Source organism: Meles meles, chromosome 7 (genome assembly GCF_922984935.1).
Source record: "Meles meles chromosome 7, mMelMel3.1 paternal haplotype, whole genome shotgun sequence".
Lineage (NCBI taxonomy): Eukaryota > Metazoa > Chordata > Mammalia > Carnivora > Mustelidae > Meles > Meles meles.
The window spans coordinates 107,121,834-107,145,221 of NC_060072.1; the positions used below are offsets into that span (position 1 = coordinate 107,121,834).

At 40.0% G+C, this 23,388-nt stretch overlaps 1 protein-coding gene across 1 annotated transcript in view; it reads right to left on the minus strand.

Moving 5' to 3' along the window:
• The window catches only part of NDUFA9 (NADH:ubiquinone oxidoreductase subunit A9), a 35,107-nt gene that overhangs the window by 8,339 nt on the left and 3,380 nt on the right, over positions 1-23,388 (minus strand). Inside the window, exons 2-8 of the mRNA XM_046012986.1 lie at positions 19,738-19,908; positions 19,277-19,374; positions 15,245-15,336; positions 13,956-14,097; positions 8,560-8,662; positions 4,168-4,235; positions 2,914-2,990 (exon numbers count right to left, since the gene is read on the minus strand). Coding sequence (XP_045868942.1) covers positions 2,914-2,990; positions 4,168-4,235; positions 8,560-8,662; positions 13,956-14,097; positions 15,245-15,336; positions 19,277-19,374; positions 19,738-19,908 — 751 coding nt within the window. The remainder of the gene's footprint in view (positions 1-2,913; positions 2,991-4,167; positions 4,236-8,559; positions 8,663-13,955; positions 14,098-15,244; positions 15,337-19,276; positions 19,375-19,737; positions 19,909-23,388) is intronic.

A 23,388-nucleotide genomic window follows, 5' to 3' on the forward strand; every position in this document is an offset into this window, starting at 1 on the left:
CAGCTCCACACTCAATGCCAAGTCTGCTTGACAGTCTTTCACCCTCTCTCCCCCTCCCCCTTTGCTCCTCACCCCATTCACACTCTAAAATACATACATGCACACATACATACATAAATAAAATCTTAAAAAATAAAATAAAAAATCTCTGCCTAGCCCAAGGTCTAGATCATTTTTCTTCCAAAAATTTTTATAACATTAACTCTTACATTTAGGTCTCTAATATATTTTGAGTTAATTTTTTCATGTATTGTGTGAAGTTAAGGCCCCATGTTCAACTTTTTTGCATGTGGATCTCCAAGGACCATTTACGGAAAAGATTATTCTCTTCCCACTGAAATGTCATAGCACTTTTGTCAACAATCAATCATCCATAAACACAAAGGTTGATTTCTAGACTACCAGTTCTGATAATTCATCTATATTCTATTCTCATGTCAATATCAGCCTTTATAACTATGGTTTTAGAGTAAGTTTTAAAATTAGGAAATTTAAGTGCTCCAACTTTATTCTTCTCTGTCAAAATGGCTTTGGTTATTGTGGATCTCTGCATTTCCATATAAATTTGGAATTCATTTGACAATTTTTGCCAAAACAACAAACAACAAACAAACAAAAAACTTGCTGGAATATGGATAGGATTGGACTGAATCAACAGATGAATTTAGGGGAAACTGCCATTTTAACAATATTGGCTCTTTCAGTCCATGACCATGAGATGTCTTTCTGTTTACTTAACTCTTCTTTAATTCCCCTCAGCAGTGTTTGCAATGTTCTAGATACAAGTCTTATATTTGTTAAATTATACCTAAGTATTTTATTCTTTGGATGCTATTGTGAATAAAATTATTTTATTTTTATTTTCAGAGTGTTCATTTGCAAATATATGGAAACCCAGCTGCATATGCTGATCCTGTACCTTGTGACCTTGCTGACTTTATCAGTTCTCACATTTTTATGTATATACGTGTCTATCAATAGGTATTTAATGAACAAATGATGGAATGGACCAACATCCTGTAGTTAATAACTATGAAAAAACTAGGAGCAAAATTAAGGTCTTATGCTTCTGCCTTCACCTCGAAGGGTCTGAGAAATAAGCCAAGTTTTCCCCTGTGCTAAAGAGACAGAAAGAGAAGCGCAGATGCCTATCTACACTTACGCAGTCAAAAAAACGTGCATTGCCATGCAGAGCACCACTCTCCCACCAATGTGCCAAACAAGTATGGTGCACTACGGCTTAGCAAAGAGACTGGAGGTCTCTTTCCCTCAAGGTAAAAAGGGAAAGGGCTAAGAGTTATTTCCAGCAAGTAGTAAGCAAAGTCTGTAAAGCCAGTTCTATTTTCTTTTCATTGGAATCCTAGTCTGACTAGAATCAGATGTCTTTGAGTCTAGTGATTTATGGACCCTGAGCTGAACACAGTTTTTGTGGCTAATTCTCCTGCAGTATCTAACTGTGCTAACACAGTGAACTAGGAACTCAGAGAGAGGCATAAATCCTGCAGCTGCTAGATATGGAAATGTAATACGGTTTTTAACACTGACAAAAATTTTACTAAACTAAGCCTTTAACAATAGTGAAAAACAGGGGCGCCTGGGTGGCTCAGTTGGTTAAGCGACTGCCTTCGGCTCAGGTCATGATCCCAGAATCCCCGAATCGAGTCCCGCATCAGGCTCCCAGCTCCATGAGGAGTCTGCTTCTCTCTCTGACAGTCTCCCCTATCATTCTCTCTCTCACTCTCCCAAATAAATAAATAAAATCTTTTAAAAAAAAAATAGTGAAAAACATAACAATGTATGAATTCATAATCCTCAGAATATATACTATGCTTCCTGGCTTAGAGAGAAAAGCGTCTTTTCTCTGGAAGCAAGTATTTCTTAGGAATTACGCTATCACTTAATTGTTAATCAGATTCTCACCTTTTTTTTTTTTTTTAAAGATTTTATTTATTTGACAGAGAGAGATCACAAGTAGGCAGAGAGGCAGGCAGAGAGAGAGAGAGGGAAGCAGGCTCCCCGCTGAGCAGAGAGCCCGATGTAGGACTCGATCCCAGGACCCTGAGATCATGACCTGAGCCGAAGGCAGCGGCTTAATCCACTGAGCCACCCAGGCGCCCCAGATTCTCACCTTTCATAGACATCAGGTGCCATCAGTTTGCTTCATAGAATGATAGGATTCTGGGCCAATTTTTAAGTGGATTTAGTACCTATCAACCTGGCAGACTGAATCTTCACTTTTAGTTTTAATTAAGTCAGAAAAGAGGTTCTAAACCCAGCTGTAGCAAGATTTAAGAAAATCTGGCAAGTCACATAGCTTAACTGTGCCCCACGTTTCCGAACAGCAAGGACAGCATATCATAAATGGTCAGTCTCGCAATGCTCTACCAACTGTACCCAAAACCAGCCATCTCCAACCGTCTGGGGCATTGCGATACTCTATCAAAAGCAATTTAATTTTGCAACTGTACTTACTCCCTAAAAGTATTCTGTTTGTGTTTTTGAATCTATAATAATATCCTTTTATATGTTAAAAACAACACTGGAATAGTACAAAACCACCCCTGGTGATCATTGGACAAAGTATATGTAATCGTCTAGGGCAGTTGGTTCTCTCAGACTTTGATGACAGAAAAATCACTTATTAAAGCAGATTCCCCAGTTCACTCAAAATTCTGATTTAAAGGAACCATTGAGGAGATTCTGACTATAGCGGACTTGGAGAGCTCTTTGAAACGCACTGACCTCGGGGCTAGTGAATAAAATTTCTGGAATAAATACCGTAGAAGAAAAATACTAAAAATGCAACAAATAAATCTGCAGTGACATGTTTAGAAGTTACTGTTCTTATAAATCATTACAATTTGTTCATTTTAACAGGGAGCACAATTTTAAGGTCAAACTCTAGTCACCTACCCAACGAAGGCAAAAGATTTCCCTCTGGAATCTGGATCCTTAATTGCATTGATAATTCCTTTTGATACATCTACAACCTATAAGAAATCGTAACACATGTTTAAGTAATTGTCGAAAGAGAAAAACAGGGATGGGAAGAGGGAGGGTGGGAGGAAGGAAAGCAGGCCACATCAGTCACAACCAAAAAATAAAAAATAATAAAAAGAAATTAAAATAATGGCTTTTTGAAAAAGCTCCTTAAAGAACCTACTCCTCAAGGCCTCAAATGATCTGCATATTGGAAGGTTCACCTAAATATTTTTTCTGGTCAGCACGCTCAGACAGCTGCTGAGGCCCTTTGATCGGACTGTGCCCACTATCTCTGCAATCTCACTCCTTAACACTCATCCTAACGCTGTTATACCAAGCTGCTGTCACAAATTAGTAGGCAGAATCATCCGGAACTGCCAATATCCTACCATTGTGACTTGACCATTTTATATGGTTTCAGACCCTGTGGTTTTCAACAGGGGTGATCTTAGACTCACCTGGAAGGCCCTTTTGGCAAAAGGCCTGGAGAGATTTGTAGCTGTCACAGCTGGGGAGGTAGTGCTACTGCCATCTGGTGGTTAGTGGCCAGGAATGCTGCCAAACATTCTACGACAGCCCCTCCAACAAATTATCTGGCCCCAAATGTCAACAGTGCCACAGATAGGAAAGCCTGGTTTCAACATGCTGTTATGGAACCCAACACGCTCTTACCTCTGGACCCCTGTAGTTCTGTTCTGTTCCCTCTGCTTGGAATGCTCTTCCCCAGCCCCCTTCATCTGACTTGCTACTAGTCATCTTTGAGGTCTCACCTAAGATGCTCCCTGTGGGAGGCTGTCCCTGACCCTGAAGCCTGGATTCAGTGTCCCTCTGCTGTAATTACATAATCCTCTCCCCATCACAGCACTTACCACACTGCATGACAAATGGTTTGCAAGCCTGCCTCTGACTGAGGCCAACGTGAGGAGAGCAATTTGTGTCTCGTTCGTATCTCGATGTTTCCAGTGATGTGTATGTACAGTGTGCCCGGCACATTCAAGTTATTTTTCTTATATGAGTGAACAAGTGAACACAGAGAATATATGTGCCTCTTAGGTAAACTAGGAGGCAAGCAGTTGGAGCAAGTTGAAAAGAAGAAAATGATGGAGTTACAGGAGTAGATTAAAACCAGAAAACAGATCACCTGAATCTGGATCCAGCCAAAGCCCCTTCATCCAGGGTACTTACGTATACTGGTTGCTTCACCGTCTTCTTGCCCAAGGAAATAAGAGGTACACCACCAAACCAGCGAATATCTGGCAGAAGAAAGAGAAGTATGCTAAGAAGTCCTCAACTACTAGAAGGCTCACCAAACTCCACATGCTCCAGGTTAGCAGAATCATTCTGCATAACTGAAATAATGGAATAAATGTAGCCGACACTGAGAAAGCTAATGGGCAGCTAGGCCAGATCTTGAAGGATGTGGAAAGTAAGGGAAAATGGTCAAATGGCTTGGCCACTTGGTGCGCAGCCACTCCCAAGACCGGACAATCACTGCATCCCATCCCAAGGAGGAACATGGGCATCAACAGATCAGCAATATACATGGGTAACTCAGAAAAAGACTCTGATAAAAAAATGGGAATTTAGAATATGATGAATACATTACCACAAATATGTGGGAAATGAAAAGATTATTTAATACATGGTGTTGAGACAATCATTTTATTAAAATGAGAAAAAAAGAGAGGAGAGGGAGGGAGAAAAGGCTTATATCTCACCATAAATCAAAGCAAATACCAAATGGATTGAAAGTAAAGGTAAAAATAAAAAGCCTTACAAAAATTTTTTTTAAAGTAGACATTATTTATAAAAACATCAAAAAGAATGAAACACTCAGGAATAAGTAAAACCAAGTTGGCTAAAAGCTTGCACACTGAAAACTATAAAACATGCTGAAAGAAAATTTTTTAAAGATTTATTTATTTGAGAGAGAGAAAGAAAGGGAATGGGGAGAGGGACAGAGAGAGAGGGAGAGAGAGAATGCCAGGCAGACTCTAAGCTGAGGGCAGAGCCCGACGCAGGCTTTATCCCACAACCCTGAGATCATAATCTGAGCCAAAACCAAGAGTGGGATGTTTAACCAACTGAGCCCCCCAGGAACCCCTCCTGAAAGAAATTTAATGAAGCCATAAATAAATAGAAATACATCTCATATTCATGTCAAATTACCCAAAGAATCTATAGGTAATGCAATCCCTATCAAAATCGCAATGGTGTATTCTGCAAAAGTATAAAAAGCTCCATCTTAAAATTCATATGGAATCTTCAGGGACCCCAAATAGCCAAAATTATTTTGAGAAAGAAAAATAAAGTTAGATCATTGGGGGGCAGGGGGGGGATTTCAAAATTTTCTACAAAGCTAGTAATCAAGATCCGAACAGTGGCATAAAGATAGACATATAAACTAGTGGAATAGAATAGGGAGAAATAACTTTTGTATGTATGGTTAAATGATTTTTTTGACATAGTGCCAAGACCATTCAATGGGGAAATGACAGTGTTTTCAATGACATCGGTTTCAATGGTGTTAGAGGAACTGAATATCCACATATAAAAGAATAAAATTGGACCATTACTTCACACCATATACAAAAATTAACTCAAATTGGATCAAAGACTTAAACATAAGAGGTACAGCTACAAAATCCTTATGAGAAAATATGGAGGAAAGCTTCATGACACTGGATGTAGCAATGATTTCTTGGCTATGATACTGTAACATAGGAAACAAAAGTAAAAACAGATAAGAAATGAATTCGGGGAACAGAGGGAAGACAGTGACATAATTCAGTCCAAAGCAGAAGATAAACTTTATTTTATTTTAATTAATTAATTCATTCATTTAGGACATTCCCTGCCCAGTGCAAAGCCCAACACAGGGCCTGAACTCACAACTCTTGAGATCAAGACCTGAGCTGAGATCAAGAGTCAGAAGCTAACCGACTGAGCCATCCAAGCACCTCAATGAACTTTATATGTTTTTTTATCACAATTTTTCTTAAATTGGAAATTACACAGGATGTGAAAAGACATGAGCAATCAGGGTGAAAAAACACAGGATAAAAATATCTAAAGTGGATAAATGAACTGTGGTCCATACATACAATGGAATGTTCACCTATAAAAAAAGAAATGAGCTATCAGCCATATTAAGACATGACGGAAGCTTAAATGCAGAGGCTAAGTGAAGGAAACCAATATGAACAGGCAACACAGCACATGATTCCAACTCTATGATGTTCTAGAAAAGGCAAAACTATGGAGACAGAAAAAGATGAGTGGCTGTTAGGTATTGAGGTGAGGGTCGCAGGGTAAGGAAGGAAGGATAAGTAGGTCGAGCACAGGAGATTTTTAATGCAATGCAACTATTCTCTATAATACTCTAATGGTAGGTAAATGTCACTATACATTTGTCAAAATTCACAGAATGTACAACATAAAGAATGAATCCTAATGTAAATTATGGACTTGAGTTAATAATAATGTATCAATATTGGCTCATCAATTTCACAAATGTATCACCCTAATGCCAGGTGTTATTAATAGGAAAAGTGGGCGCCTGGGTGGCTCAGTAGGCTAAGCGTCTGCTTTCGGCTCAGGTCATGATCTCAGAGTTCTGGGATGGCGTGCACAATGGGCTCCCCGCTCAGTGGGGAGTCTGCTTCTCCTTCTCCCTCTGCTGTTCCCCCTACTTGTGCTGTCAAATAAATAAATAAAACCTTAAAAAGAAACAAAAAAAAAAAAACACAGAGAAAACTGTTGTGGGCAGAGATCAAGGGGTTAAAAGGTATGTGAGAACTCTGTGCTTTCCACTTAACTTTTCTATAAACCTAAAACTACTCTTAAAAAATAAAATCTAGGGGCGCCTGGGTGGCTCAGTGGATTAAAGCCTCTGCCTTCAGCTAAGGTCATGATCCCAGGGTCCTGGGATCGAGCCCCCAGTCAGGATCTCTGCTCAGCAGGGAACCTGCTTCCTCCTCTCTCTCTGCCTGCCTCTCTGCCTACTTGTGATCTCTGTCTGTCAAATAAATAAATAAAATCTTTATTAAAAAAAATTAATCAAATAAAATCTATAAATTTAAAGCAATGTAAGTAAATAAGCCAACAACAAAAAATAACAGTAAATATAACAAAAGATATATATCTTTAATATATAGTCTAAATAAATCAGTAAAAAAAAAATCTCACAAAACGACAAATACACATAGGCAAAGGATGTACAAAGAAAACTGAAAAATATGAGTAGTTATCAAGGAGAAATAGGAAGCTACTGATAAAACTGCACCTCACTAACCATCCTGGTACCTCCTAGTATTTCCTAGTACTTTCTAGTACTTCCCAGGAGGGTCAGAATCCTCTCCTAGGGGGCGCCTGGGTGGCTCAGTGGGTTAAGCCGCTGCCTTCAGCTCAGGTCATGATCTCAGGGTCCTGGGATCGAGTCCCGCATCTGGCTCTCTGCTCAGCGGAGAGCCTGCTTCCCTTCCTCTCTCTCTGCCTGCCTCTCTTGTGATTTCTCTCTGTCAAATAAATTAAAAAAATCTTTAAAAAAAAAAAAAAGAATCCTCTCCTAATACATAGGTGAGTACACTGAGAGGTAATTGATTATTCAATAGAATCAGAAACTAAAGCTGGGTTCTTATCTCAGACTTTAAAAATGTATTCTCCCTTCCCACTCCCACAAATGTACAGGGAAGTTACTTTTTTAACCTGCAAAATCTCAAACTCTCATCACTTAGTCAGGGAGACTGATTTCCTCTGCCAAGACAAGTCAAATCATTACACAAACAAAGCCTAAGAGCAAGCATAACTCGATGCCCAGCCCATGAAAGCAGTTTCCATACCAGTTTAGCAATGGTCAAATTCCTATTTATTAGACCCTAATCCCATTCCACAGAAGTTCCTATTAACAAGGAAAACTGACATGATCTCAGGATCATGAGATTGAGCCCAATGTTGGGCTCTGCGTTCGGTGCGGAGTCTGCTTAAGATTCTCTCTCCCTCCACCCATCCCCACTGCTCATGCTCTCTCACTTTCTCTTCCTCTCTAAAATAAATAAAATCTTTCAAAAACGAACAAGCAAACAAGGAAGACTGATTACATGCACCTGACAAACTACAATGCTGTCTCTTTGTCTTTCAAAATCAACATCCAAGGGATCTGGCCATCAGACTAAAAGTGAGAAAGTAGTTAAGAGGGGCTTCATGTGAAAAATGTAAATAAGGCATCAATGAAGCATTGACTAGTACAGTGACATGGGCTACTTCATTTCAGTAACACACCCTCTTGAGACAGGCATTTTCATCTCCATTTCAACATACAAGGAAGCTGCTCCTGGTACCCCTGCCACAGTCAGTCTCTGCCTCCCAAGACTGCACTCTTTCTGTGAATCTAAGGTGCTTCTTTTCATAGACAGCAACGAAGACCACACTAGGTACTGAAAAAGGCAACTGGGGGACAGAAAATATACCTCAGTCTGTCAAGTCAGAGAACCACTGTTAGCTTGTGCTTAACTTCAATCTGGCTAACCTGTATCCTCTTCTCTACTACGGAGAAAGAATACAGGAAAGAACACATACTTGCAAAATGATTGAGGAACCTATCCTCTCTTCCGAAGATGTCCGATGGCTTTATGATAATGGCTTCTGGAAATGCATCTCTCACTTCCTTCTCTCCAACAGCCTAAACAACCAAACAAACAAAAAAACAGAGTTCAGAGATGAGTGACTAGAGCTTGCATACCTTCCACTATCAGGACATTGCTTGTATTTCAAAGGTCAGTTTCTCCAGATTAAGGTAGGATTCATGAAAGTCAGTTACACAGAATTTTTTTGTTAAATAACATACTTTTTTTTTTCCTGTAAAAACACTTTCATTGATTCTTTTATTCGGAAAAAAACAAATAGGAGAAGAAAGAAACACAATTCTGGTCATTTGCAGTATCTATCAGCTTTCAATCTGACTCTCCTGTCCAGAAGCATTTCATGTAAAAATTCTTCTTTCTGGGCCTTTTTGAGAAGGCCAGTTACTGTCTTCTTTACTTATTTTATGTTCCTCATCTTGAAAGCTCTGAAATGTCTTTTTGTAATTCATTTCACACTGTTTAACATTTCCTTTGTCCTGCCTCTAATGGCTCTTGTTAGGCGTCTTCCTATATTTATCCTAGGGAATCTTACACAGAAGAAAGGAGAAAAATCAGAGTGGAATTTTTCCAGCCTCCATTTTTCTTCCTAAGCACAGGTTCCCTGGATGGTATCAACAATCTAGCAGGCTGCCAGAGAAAGGAGAGTGTGGTCAGAGGTCACGATATGGAAGTGGCAGCACACATACCGATCCAGAGGAGTGGGGACAGGCCAGGAAGCTTCCGAACTTCAACACCCTCGCTTGTTACCATCTACCTCCTAGACGAGGCCTCTTTCCATGCAGGTACCAGCACCTCGTCCAGCCTTCCTCTCCACCTGCAGTGCCACTCAGAGTGACACACATGTCCAGGTGAACTTGAACCTCTCAGTTTCTGGAGCTTCTCAACTCCAGTGACCTTCTCCTCTCTCCACTTCTGCCCCTTCAACTCATTCAGGCCGTGGCCCACATCAACAACTGCAACCGCCCTTCTGAAACACTACATGAAGACATCCTGCTCTCAGCTGGCAATCTCCCGTGCTTCCAGCTGCTGCTTCTTCATCACCAGTTCCTGAGATGTCTGGTCATCTCCCTCTCAGGAGCGCTAGTCTGAGGCTGCTTTCCTCCACATCAAGCCCTCCTAACTTACCTCAGACTAGATTCCACGGCCCAACTTTTCAATCACTCTCTTACCAATATGGTAAACTACCTCAGCCTTTTTCCTTTACTCTCCCACCCACCAGGCAAAATCCCAATTCTGAAAGAACCCCATTAGCTTCCTTCTTTGAGCCATGCACTCCCACTGCCTACAGAGCTGGAGGAAAACAAATGCACAAAAATCACAAATTGGACAACTCTAAAGCAAAACAAAAACAAAAACAAAACCAACCAAAAAACCCCACACTATTTAATTAAAAAATGGGCAGAGGATCTGAACAGACATTTTTCCAAAGAGGACACACAGATGATCAACAGGTACATGAAAAGGTGCCCAGAATCAATAATCATCAGGGAAATGCAAATCAAAACCACAATGAGATATCACCTCACATCTATTAGCATGGCGATTATCAAAAAGACACGAAACAATGTCAGTGAGGATATGGTGAAAAGGGAACCCTTGTGCACTGTTGGTGGGAATGTAAATTGGTACACCCACTATGGGAAACAACATGAGGGTTCCTCAGAAACTTAAAAATATAACTACCATATGGTCCAGAAACTCTCCTTCTGCTAGTATGTCCAAAGGAAATGAAAACACTAACTTGAAAAGATATCTGCATCCCTGTGTTCAGTGCAGCACTATTTACAATCACCACGACACAGAAGAAATCCTAAGTGTCCAGTGGGAGATAAAGGGTTAAAGAAGATGTCATAAACACATACACACATACACAGTATTACTCGACAATTAAAAAAGGAAATCTTGCCATTTGCAACAACATGGATGGACCTTGAAGGCATTATGCTAATCAAAGTATTCAGACAAAGACAAATACCATATGATTGCACTTCTACATGTAATTAAAAAAAAAAAAGCAAAACCCCACCAAACTCATAGACACAGAGAACAGATGGCCAGAGACAGGAGTGAAGGGGCTCAAAAGGAACAAACTTCCAGTTATAAAATAAATTAAGTCTCGGGATATAACATACAGCATGGCGACTACTGACAATAAGACTGTATTGTATATTTGAAAGTTGCTAACAAAAGAGTAGATCATAAAAGCTCTCATCACAAGGGCCTCCTGGGTGGCTCAGTCAGTTAAGCATCAGACTCTTAATTCTGGCTCAGGTCATGACCTCAGAGTCATGGAATCAAGCCCCACGTCGGGTTCTCTGCTCAACAGGGAGTCCACTCCGCCCTCTCCCTCTGCTCCTCCTCCCGCTCATGTTCTCTCTCTCTCTCTCTCTCTCTCAAATAAATAAATAAATAAAGTCTTTAAAAAGAAAAAGTTCTCATCACAAAAAAAAATCTGTAACTGTGTGCTGATAACCAGACTTACTGTGGGTATCATTTTACAATATATACATGTCAAATCATTCCATTATATACCTAAAACTAATATGATGTATGTCAATTACACCTGAATTTAAAAAATCATGAATTGGTGCCCTTATACACTCATGTCATTAATTTTAACTGGGCACTCAACATTTCTCAAGTACTGTTTTCTTCTAATTAGCTGTTCTCTCCATGACAATTTTAAATATTCTCTATTCTATTCAAATTCCTCCCTTACTATTTGTTTCCTTCCAGTAAATGACTTCACCTTCTCAAAAATCCAAAGAAAAGACACTGCAGCAGACAAAAACCACCTTAAGTCCCTACCAGAAAATCCACAACTCTCCCCTTTTCTTATTTCTTACCTCCCCTGCTCCAGGACTCACTTCCTTTCACTTTCTCAGGAACCTGCCCAACTGACTCTCCTCTTTATCCTCAGTCTCACTCTTTAGCAGCACCTCCTCACCAGCTCCTACACAATGTCAAGACCTTCCACCTTAAAAAAAAAAAAAAAAAAAAAAAAAAGATTCCCAACTCCATATGGTTCTCCAGATTCTTGCCCCCTCCCTCTTCTTACCAAACCACTTTCAAGTTTTAACTGCCATCTGCTCTTACTGTCCCCCCCACCTCAGCTCCTGCTCACTCTTTGCTCACCTGTGCTCTAGATTCTGCCCCAACACTTGCACCCAAACCACTCTCGATCAGATCACAGATGACCTCCACATTGGTAAGTCCAAGGTGACTTTCCGGTTCTCACCTCACTTGGCTTCTCACTGGCATTCACAAGCAACTACTCCCTCCTTGCGACACTGTCTTCCCTTGGCTTCCATGACCTTGTACTCTTCCGGTTTCCCTTCCATCACACCACATCCACTCCTTCTTGACCTTTGTTTTGGTTTTTGTACATGCCTCCAGAGCACTAATCATTAGTATCCCTCTGAGCCCTGTCCAAAGTTCTCTCAATCTACGCTTCCTCACTAGGCAATCTTATTCCCAAACATTGCTTCAATTAACTGGTTTTATATTTTTTATAGATTTTTTTTATTCATTTGGGAGAGAGAGAGAGATGGACAGAGCAAGAGAGAGTGAGCATGAGCGTGTGGCGGGGCAGATAGAGATGTAGGCTCCCTGCTGATCAGGGAGCCCACTGAAGGGGCTTGATCCCAGGACCACGGGATCATGACCCAAGCTGAAGGCAGATGCCCAACTGACTGAGCCCCCCAGGTACCCCCCAATTAACTGGTTTTATATCTCCAAACCTGACCTCACTTCTGAGCTCCAGTATCATAAACCATAAATGGGGTTTATGGGGTTTATGTTACTTGGATGATGGACACCTGAAATGCAAGCTGAGTCCAAAATTGGATCATCCTCTTCCTTCTCTGTAAATACTATTTTTTATCTTTGCTGTGCTTTGGAATTACCTAGGAAGAGTTAAAAATATTGATGCCCAAGTTCCATCTCCAGAGATTCTATTTTCACTGGTCAGGGTGCAGGATTTTTCAAAGTTCCATCAGCGCTTCTAATGGGCAGCTAAGGCTAGGAACCACTGCCTGACAGCCCCGTCCTTCTCAAATGTCTCTCTCCTTATTTGCCAGCACCACTATCCACCTTGTGGTATAAGCCACAGGACTTGACATCTCTCAATACGCTCCTTCTCCCTCATCCATGTGGTATGAATACAGTGAGGGTTGGACGTGCTGCTAGCCACTTCCATGACTATGAGAAACAGAGCTTACACAAAAAGGAGGAGCTGAAAGAATCACAGAGGGGGAAAAAAAAAAAAAAGAATCACAGAGAAACAAAGCCGAAACTCTGATGAACATTGGCACCAATGTGGCTAAGTTTCCTTATTGCTTGATCTTTCAGATGGAGGGGCCTATAAACCTCCTTTATGTCCGAGCCAGTTTACACTGAATATTCGGATGCTAATAATTAAATGCTCCAAACTGACAGATGCCCTCTCTCTCCCATTATATGCTCCTATGTCACAGTTCTCTACTTTGCAACACCAGGCGCAAGTGGAATTATTTTCCTCGATGGATTAGAAAATAGACAGGGGCTAAGGCTGTGTCTGTTTAATTCACTACTGTATCCCCACTACCTAATACAATATACAGTATGTAGCAGATATTTAATACATCATTTGTTCAAAAAAAGAATGCAGGGGATCAAAAAGTTGGAGCCACTGGCAAAGAACTCTGCGGTCCTTATCAATCTGACCCAAAGCAGGCTCATGATGGCAGAAAACAAACGCTAAAGCCAGCCCAGACACTGCAATTCCTCTGAGTCCCTGATAATAAAGACATTTCAGGCTACAGAATGACCCCAAATCAGAATGGTCAATCCCTAGGTACAATCTGGATGACAATGCGGTTTCTGGGATTATAAGAAGCCAAATACTAGATTTCCTTGGCAAATATTTGTCCCTGTCATCCTCAGCCTGTCCATTACCCCCCTAAGAGCAGCATATGACCATGACTAGGCAGGAGGTTTGAGAAAAAAAGATGGTCTTTTAACCTGTAGGTGACATGCTTTAGACAGGAATAATACTCTACCTTTTATGAGGTTTACTATATAATTCTTATATGTCCCAAGCAACCTGCAGCATTTCAGAAGAGGTAAGAATGCTCTATCCATCTCTGAAGCCCCTTACCATAGTTCTCTGCATATGAACTATGAACAAAACACACACATCACACACATCAATCTATTCTGGGTACGGAGAATTAGAAACCCGTTTTATTTCTGGATATGTCAGTGAGAAATCCTTATCACTTAACTCATGTTTCAAAGGGGCCAAGAAACTCCAGCTCTGGGAACCACTTCCCAAGCCAACTTGTCACTTACCTTATTTCTCAGATATCTAGAAGAGCTTTTAATATCAGCATTCAGATGTGAAACATGAATGAATTTTTCAACTCCAGCTTCTTTGGACACTTGAGCAATTGCTTGGGGAATCTTCACAAAAACATCCTCAAAATCAAAGTTTCTGGAAGAAGGAAAAAAAGGGGGGATCAGTTGAGAACACCTGACTTGGGATTCCAAAGCTTTCTGCGATAAGCTCATTTTCATACTATTGCTGGAATTTGTAACAGTTAAACTTTTAAATGGCAATGATTTAACCCAAAGTCAAAATTTATATATATATATATATATATATATATATATATATGTATTTTATATAAATGTAAGTTCTACTGCTCATCATCATTACTGTACATAATTTAAACCTTACCGTAAGTTATAAATCAGCACACATAATATTCTCTGTCCTCAAGGAATCCCACGGCTGAGACCCTTTAAGAACATCTGGCTGCAGGGGTTGGGAAGGAAGGGGGGAGTGTTGGGAGCTGAAAAGGGACCCACTTCTTATCCCCGGGCCTTTGTTTCCCCCAGGGGAAAAAAAAAACAACTAAAAAAATCAGTTACTCGTTTAACCGAGTAACATTAACATTATACAATAACATTAACGCTTAAACTGTACAAGGCACTGTTATTAGTCACTACAGATTCAAAGTTGAATGAGACTCTCCAAGTCACCAAGGAACTTAGAAAAATGTGCTAAGGTAGACATAGATTTTCAAACTTTAATAAATGTTAAGAAAATGGTATGAACAAAGTGTTGTGCAACTGCAAGGTTAAAACACTATCTGTTGATAAACCACAAAGGCTAAAAAGAAAAGTTCGAACCAGTACTCACATCATCTTTGATTAATAATGGAAACACTAGATCTAGAACACTGTTCACACAAGAAAACCAATGTTCAGCTGGATGAACAGAAGGATGGGGAAAATCATCCTGCCTAACCCATCCCAGCTGGACAAATCCAAACACAGGATCAGCCATTCATGAACCAACTGGTCATTCCGGCTAGTTGATGACACCAACCACACTGACACAATCCCTACTGACTTTTATGGGCAGCCCATCACATTGCTCACTTATACTAGACTTACTGCCAACTGCAGCTCCTGAGAGGGGGGTTTTCAGTATGTAAACAGCTGTTCAATCAATGCTTAATGATGGACTAATTAAAAATGTGTAACTACAATTCCTGACATTAGAAGGTACCCAGCGAATGTCTACTGAGCCCTAAGACAGCATATGCAAAGAAAAAACAAGAGCGAAAACTTACTTGGTTTCCCATTCTCGCCCAACAAGATTAATGACCACATTGCTGTGCTTCACTGCTCTCTGGATAGAATCTCTGTTTCTCCCGTCCCATTCCTATAAGAACAACAGCCAGTCAGATGCAAACATTAGAGCAAGTTTCAAAATAGGCCGTCTGTGGTAGTTACAAAACGGTACCATTTCATACAGGCTCCATTTATTACAAGAGAAATGGTCATGAGGTCTCAAACTCCCTGCTGATTCTCTGACTCTCCTGGAGATAAACAAGTCACAGTATATCTATTTTATTCAGGTAATTAAATGATAGAATTAGAAAAGACAGTATTCACTTTTAGTGGGCAACATCCATTTCTGGCCATCCTACTGCCTCCTGCAAGTTTGTAAGGGACTCTGGTTACCAAATCTCCCTTCCTGAAATAGAGCCCATGAGCCAAGGATCATTTGGGAGGAAAACTGACTTTCCCTTTTGCAGCAACCAGATACAGATTGAAGATAGGTGGAGTATCTCTGAAAGGCTAACATTAAATTGGGATCATTCATGACTATTTTATTTCTTAACTCTTTCCTCTTTATAATCCCAGATCTAGTAATTTCTACTTTAAAGACATGAAAACAACCCTCAGGGAAGAGTGACCTGCCTAAACGTGCAGGGTGAACCAATGGTAGATTTTAGTGTAGAACTCAATGTCTGAGCGACTCAGGCTATAGTCAGGTTGACGATTCTTGTCCAAAATGGAGACCAGGGATTAAATGACCTCAGTCAAACGTACAGCATTTTCTATGTTTAAATGATATGAGGAAGGTGAGAGGCAACGTGGGGGGGGGGGGGTTGGGGGGTAGGAAAGGAATAAATGAAACAAGATGGGATCGGGAGGGAGACAAACCATAAGAGACTCTTTTTTTTTTTTTTTTAAGATTTTTATTTATTTATTTGACAGAGAAAGGTCACAAGTAGGCAGAGAGGCAGGCAGAGAGAGAGGAGGGAAGCAGGCTCCCCGCTGAGCAGAGAGTCCGATGCAGGGCTCAATCCCAGGACCCCAGGATCACGACCCGAGCCAAAGGCAGAGGCTTAACCCACTGAGCCACCCAGGTGCCCCCCATAAGAGACTCTTAATCTCACAAAACAAACTGAGGGTTGCCGGGGGGGAGGGGGGTAGGGAGAGGGTGGTGGGGTTATGGACATTGGGGAGGTTATGTGCTGTGGTGAATGCTGTGAAGTGTGTAAACCTGGCGATTCACCGACCTGTACCCCTGGGGCTAATAATACATTATATGTTCATTTTAAAAAATTAATTAATTAAAAAAAAAGACCACAAAAAAATGAAATTGGATTTTTTTAAACATTTCAAAGGAAAATAAGTAGTAAGAAGTTCTTGGGGTAAAACACTAAGGGGTCTGTATGAGTGAGTGGAGAGAGAGTGAGAAAGGAATGATGGGGGGGTGGACGAAGCAGGTGGGGCCCACTAACCAACCTGTGTGATTTAGAAAAGAGAGATAGGGCTCCAGAAACCAGACTCACGAGCAAAAGATGAAGCTCTCAGCAGGAGGGACTAGGTACAACTGATGAAGGAGATGGGGTACAAGAGACACAGAGAGTGACAGCTGGGGAGTCAGACAGGAATTCCATTTGCCTTTTGTGAACTGTGTACAAAGTTATCTCCCCAACCTCCATGGAAAATTTGAAAATACAACCCATATCACGGGTTTGCTATGAAGATTAAGTAAAATAGACATACAATCTGCACCATGGTAAGTGACATAGCTAATAAAAAAAAAAGCAGTTCTACACATAAAGAGCTAAAAAGGCTTTTTTTTTTTTTTAAAGAAAAGAGGGCAAGGATGAGAAAAAAGAATCCAAGAACACTCAGAGTAGAAGAGCTTGAACTTGGGGCATACCTGTAAGAATGGTGCAAGAGAGAAGCCTGGAGAGAAGGAATTAAAAGGAAACCAAATCCCAGTGATAAGGCTTAGGGAGCACAGTCAAGTTAGCAAACCAGGTGGTCGTTCGGACAGCAATTTCCAACAGAGACTAAAGCAGGGAAATCAGTACCTCACACTTAGTATGGTCCACCCTTCTCAAAAATAAACAACAATATAGTAAAGTCTTCCCATTTTGTCTTTCTTGTCTTTCCCCTTTTATAAACAATATTATATTCAAAAATATGTTTGGGGCGCAGGATGGCTCAGTTGGTTAAGTGCCCAACTCCTGATTTCAGCTCAGGTCATAATCTCAAGGTCGTGGGATCAAGCCCCACATTAGGCTCTATGCAGGGCACAGAGCCTGTTTAAGATTCTCTCTCCGTCTGTTCCTTCCCCCAAGACTGCACTCACATGCACTCTCTGTCTCTCCCTTCTCTAAAAAACAAACAACAACAACAACAAAATGTTGTAGGTTTAGTCTCTGTGTTCTCTATTAACACTGAGAGCTCCCTGTGGTCTTGTTCATGAAGACATGCTCAGAGTTTAACTCAATGCCAGGCACTCTGTAAATACAGAGTGGAAAGTATGGGATATATATCATATAGCTCAATTCCAATGACTCGGCATCTGCAAACCAGTCAATGTTTTCACCTATTATTTGTGAAATACTTTAGAGGATTGACAAAGTGACCAATAAAGCAAGTCACAAAGAAACAGGGAAAAAGCTAAGCTCCTCTACCTATAAGACCAAGAAAATATTTGAGAACAAGATTTTAGAGAAAAAAAAAAACTTCAGAAACAAGAATTTCCAACATAGGATTATACTTAGCTTGTGAACATTTAGTAAGGAATAAATGAAAATGCTATCAAAAATAAGTAAAAATTTAAAAGCAATCACAAATAATCTACATGAATATATCAGAGATCTTAAGGATGTTTACCAAATTATTTTTAAAAGGGGAAGTGTGTACGTGGAAGAACGCAAGTCCATACAGAACGATAAAAGCTGGACAATTTAGCCAGAAGAACAGGAGACAGAGCATCAAGGCCCAGTGTTTCTCAATAGGATAACTGTAGGCACTAGGGGCAGTGTTAATTCTTTGTGGAAAGGGACTGCCCTGGGAACTGTATGATATTTAGCATCCCTGACTTCTAACTAATAAGCCAAGATGGTCTCCAGTCACTGTGACAACCAAAAAGGCCCACATGTTTTTAATCACCTCCTTGAAAGGTCCCCCTATCCTATTCCTCACTGCCTCACCCCATTGGCAATTCTTGGCCTAAAGGAAGAACCTGCAGATTAAAGAATAACAATAAGAAAGCAGAGCAAGTGCTATTCTAAATTCAGTCTGTGCCAAGGAAACTAATTGTAAAACACCTTATCTGTGATGCTCACCATCTACAGAAGCACTGTCCCACAGAATTATAACATGAGGTACATAGGCAATTCTAAATTTTCCACCAGTCACATTTAAAAGAGTAAAAAGAAAGAGGTGAAATTCATTTTAATACTATACTATATTACAATATTATAATATATAATATAATATATATTATTTAACCCAATATATCTGAAATATTATTCCAATATGTAATAAATGTAAAAAATTATTAATGATCTATATCATTTTCTTTGTACTACATCTTTGAAAGCTGATGTGTAAGATAAGCACTGCACATCTTAATTAAGATCAGCCACATTTCAAGTGTTCCACAGCTACATGCGGCTACTGGCTACCATACTGGATGGCACAGGCCTAGAGCAGGGGCTCGCAAACCATGACCCACAGGCAAATGTACCTGTAGTCTAAACAGGTAAATAAAGTTTTATTAGAACACAGCCACTTCCATTCATTTATATATTATCTATAGCCGCTTTCAGGTTAGAAGGGCAGAGCTGAGTAATCATGAACAGACTCTGTGACATACAAAAGATAAAATATTTACTCTCTGACCCTTTACAGAAAATGTTTGTCAACTGCTGGGCAAGCGTTTACGAGACTGGGATAAATGAAGGATGCCCTCGGTTCAGTCTGGGTGAAACTGCTGCTTTATCACACTGCCTCTCTCCTAAAAATGACCTCAGTAATTTACATCTGGCAACACAGGCTCTTACCAAAAAGATAATCTGGCCCAGGTCCCCCATGGGACGAAGGTGCATGGTGTCATACGGATCACACCGATAGGGTACAATCACCTGTGATCCCATACGTCCTAAAAAAAAGAATGGATTGAAACAAGGATCAAGATTAATGTAATATGGATACTTTCTAGGACAGTGATTTGGTAAATATTTAACTTTTAGTATGGTAAGTGAATGGATACCATGTTTAACAAAAAGCTTATTTTGCTGTGCTAGAGATGCCAAAACTTTTCAGAGACCATATTCCTGTTTCTCCATCCTATACAGGAAGCACGATAGGCTTCCTAATGTACAGCAGATCAAGATGACGTAAAATCAAGATAGTAGTAATCTGTAACACTGTTAAATGGAAAAGTAACATGCTTCATGGCTTCTCATTAGGAAACCCTAATAAATGGCACTGGAATATACGGAACTCAAGGAACTTTACTTACCAAGGTGGTTGACAACGTATCGGCCCAGGAATCCTGTTGCTCCAAACACAGTGGCCACAATCCCACTGACTGAGGAACGCCCACCTTTGCCATGAGGTATGAGTGCATGATGAAGCTGGCGCCGGGGAGGGCCATGAAACACAGCTGTGGCTCTTGCAGCAATAGAAGAACCTTGGACAAAACCCCAGAGTACAAAAATGGCAAATGTTAATACAAAAATGAGCGTGAATAACCTCTTTTCCTCGAAACTGGTAACGTTATTTTGCTATCACTACTTTCATATGCTTAAGTTTAAAATGAACTTTTAAATCAAAAATTGTAATTTAAGTGCCAACAGCAATAAACACAAAGCACCGCAACCAAGAATCCATGTGTCATAAGGAAATATATAAAATATATAAAATTTAGAAAGTACAGTTGATCCTTCAACAACACAGGTTTGAACTGTATGGGTCCACTCACATGCAGATTTTTTTCAATAAATAAAGCACAATACTATATTTTCTCTCCATTATGATTTTCTTTAATAACATTTTCTTTTCTCTCTTTTATGTATATAATACATATACGTAAAACACACAGAATATGTTAATCAACTATTTATGTTACCAGTTAAGGCTTCTTGTCAACAGAAAGCCATTAGTAGTTAAGTTTAAAGGGTGCCAAAAATTATACATGAACTTTCAACTGCAGGGATGGGGGGGTCAGTGCCCCTAACTACTGCATTGTTCAAGAGTCAACTATAAACTCCCTGCCCTATGGGATAGAATATACCTAGGAAGATAAATCGCATTTGAAAAATAAAAGTTACATATTGAGAGTATAAACCCCCACAGTAAAAGGAACACAGAGAGAATGCAAATGAAGGAAGCAAAAAATTAGATAATTACAAGGAAAGATTTCTGGATAAAGTGGATTTGGGGGACTTTTCTTCCAGTTTTACTGAGAAATAATATACATCACTGTGTTAAGTTTAAGGCGGATAGCATGGTGGTTTGATTTACATATATTATAAAATTACAACAGGTTCAGCTTATGTTCATCATCTCACAGAGATATACTAAAAAGGAAAGAAGAAAAACACAATTTTCTCCTTGTGATGAGGCCTCAGCATTAACTACCTTAATGTTTCTATGTATCATACAGCAGCATTAGCTATAGTCACCATCTTGAACATTACATCCCAAGTACTTACTTATAACTAACTACAGATTTGTACTTTTGACCACCTTCCTCCAAACCCCCCTCCTGCACCCCTCTGCCTCTAGGAACCACAAGTCTGTGCTCTTTTTCTATGAGTCTGGGTTTCTTTTTAATCCCTCACATAAGTGAGAACATACAAAGTTTAGATCATACAGCATTTGTCTTTCTCTGACTTATTTCCATCCATGTTGCAGCAAATGGTCAAATTTCTTAGTTTTTTATGGCTAAACATTCCATCGCATATAAATACCACAACTCCTTATCTGTTCAAACCCCAATGGACACTTAGGTTGTTTCCATGTCCCTGTTATTATAAATAATGCTGCAATAAATGTGGGAGTGCAGATGCCTCTTTTGAGTTAGTATTTTCATTTCCTTTGAACATATTAGCAGAAGTGGAATAGCTAGATCCCATAGTACTTGTATTTTTCATTTTTTGAGGAACCTCCATGCTGTTTTCCAGAGTAGCCATTTTCTTTTCTCCACATCATAGCTAACATTTGTTATCCCCTGTCTTTTTCATGATGGCGAGGTAGTATCTCGTTGTGGCTTTAATTTGCATTTCCCTGATGACAAGTGATGTTGAGCACCTTTTCATGTACCTGTTGGCCTTACACATATCCTCTCTGCCCTTTTTTTAATTGGGTTATTTGTGGGATTTTTGCTATCAAGCAATAAACTAATTTAAGTAAGGTTGTAAAGAGGAACAACAGAAAGAAAAGATTTCCGTGTGAAACACATTACACATACAACAATGTAGACGTGGAAATGAATAAGCCCAGTGCAGGGAAGAGAAGATTTACCTAAACAGAGTCTGAAACTGATAATGAATGAAAAAAATAAAGTTGATGATACATGCTGGAGGCAGAGGACTCTTAGCAGAAAACATTTTTTTTTTCTTAAAAAGAGTACAGTTCAGACAATATAAAGCTACTGAAAATCATCAAATGTCATGACAAATGGAGTGTTTGGAAAAAGATTTTCCGACCTTTAGAAAGGTTAATTTGCCAAACCTCTCACTATTTACATCTCCACTTTATATGCACAAGGAGACCATGTGGCCTTAGCCTAGACTTCTGCAAGGTGGGGAAACACAACTTCCCATCACAGACCATTCTTATTTAAGCCATTCTAACAGAGGGTTCCACCACATGGGAGATGAATGACTGTTTCCCAGCAGCTTTGATTTCTTTGCTCCTCTGGAATGACAAAGAACAAATCTAATCCCTCTCCTGCATTTAAGTGAAGCAAGTATATCTCTAAGTGTTCTCCACGTTACACACCCCTAGTTCCATCAACTATTCTGCATTCCGCAGAGGTGTAAGACTCATTTTGAATCACACTCCTAATTTTCAAGCCCCTTGCAACGTAGTATGGTAGAGTTTTAGAGGAAGTTACCTAACCTTCAGGGAATAGGTAAAAAACAACTTGGGGAACACTGAAACAAATAGGAATTGCTTTAGAAAACTTGTGTTTGGGGGAAAAAAAAAAAGGCAGGCAGGCAGGCAGTCAGGGAGGGAGGGAGAAGGGTGGGTAAGTGAATAACTAAGTAAGTGTGTCTATTTTCTGCACATGATTCTCCAGTGGCACTCTGCCCAGAAACCATGGTTTTTCCCTATCCAAAAGCATGAAATTAGAGAAAAAGCCCATTTTTTCAGCTTACTGAACAGTGACTGAAACCACAAAGATTTAAAACAAGCACTGCAGATCGGACACATAACCAACAAACTATAATAACAGCTAAATTTACAAAACTGCTAGCAGATGCCGGGCATTGTTCTAAGTGCTCAGTAGGTATTATCTTTTTTTTTTTTTTTAAGATTTTATTTATTTATTTGACAGACAGAGATCACAAGTAGACAGAGAGGCAGGCAGAGAGAGAGGAAGGGAAGCAGGCTCCCTGTTGAGCAGAGAGCCCGATGTGGGGCTCGATCCCAGGACCCTGAGATCATGACCTGAGCCGAAGGCAGAGGCTTTAACCCACTGAGCCACCCAGGCACCCCGGTATTACCTTATTTAATACTATTCTTCCTGCCATTTTACAGATGAGGAAGCTCAGGCTCAGAGAGTTTAAGTGACTTGCCTGAAAAGCCAGCAAAGGAGACTGAACAGCAGCCCAGTAAGGGGAAAACAAAAGGAAATGGTACCCAGAAGGTAAATGAAGAAAGGGACTGATAGAGGTAATAGTTAACTCTATCAAAGGTGGCTGAAAAGTGAAGTAGGATGGCGACAGAGGACCATAGACCTAGAAGATGTTGGTTTTGAGTGGCCCTAATAAGAGCAATTTTATTGCCGTGGGAATGATAGCCTGACTCGAGTAGGCAGGAGAGAATGTGAGGAAAGGAAGTGGGAAAAGGAGTGTAGAGGATTCTTCTGAGGAGACATGATGTAAAAGGTAGGGGGAGGACTAGAGGAACATAAGGCCAAGGAAGGATTTTTTTTTTCCAT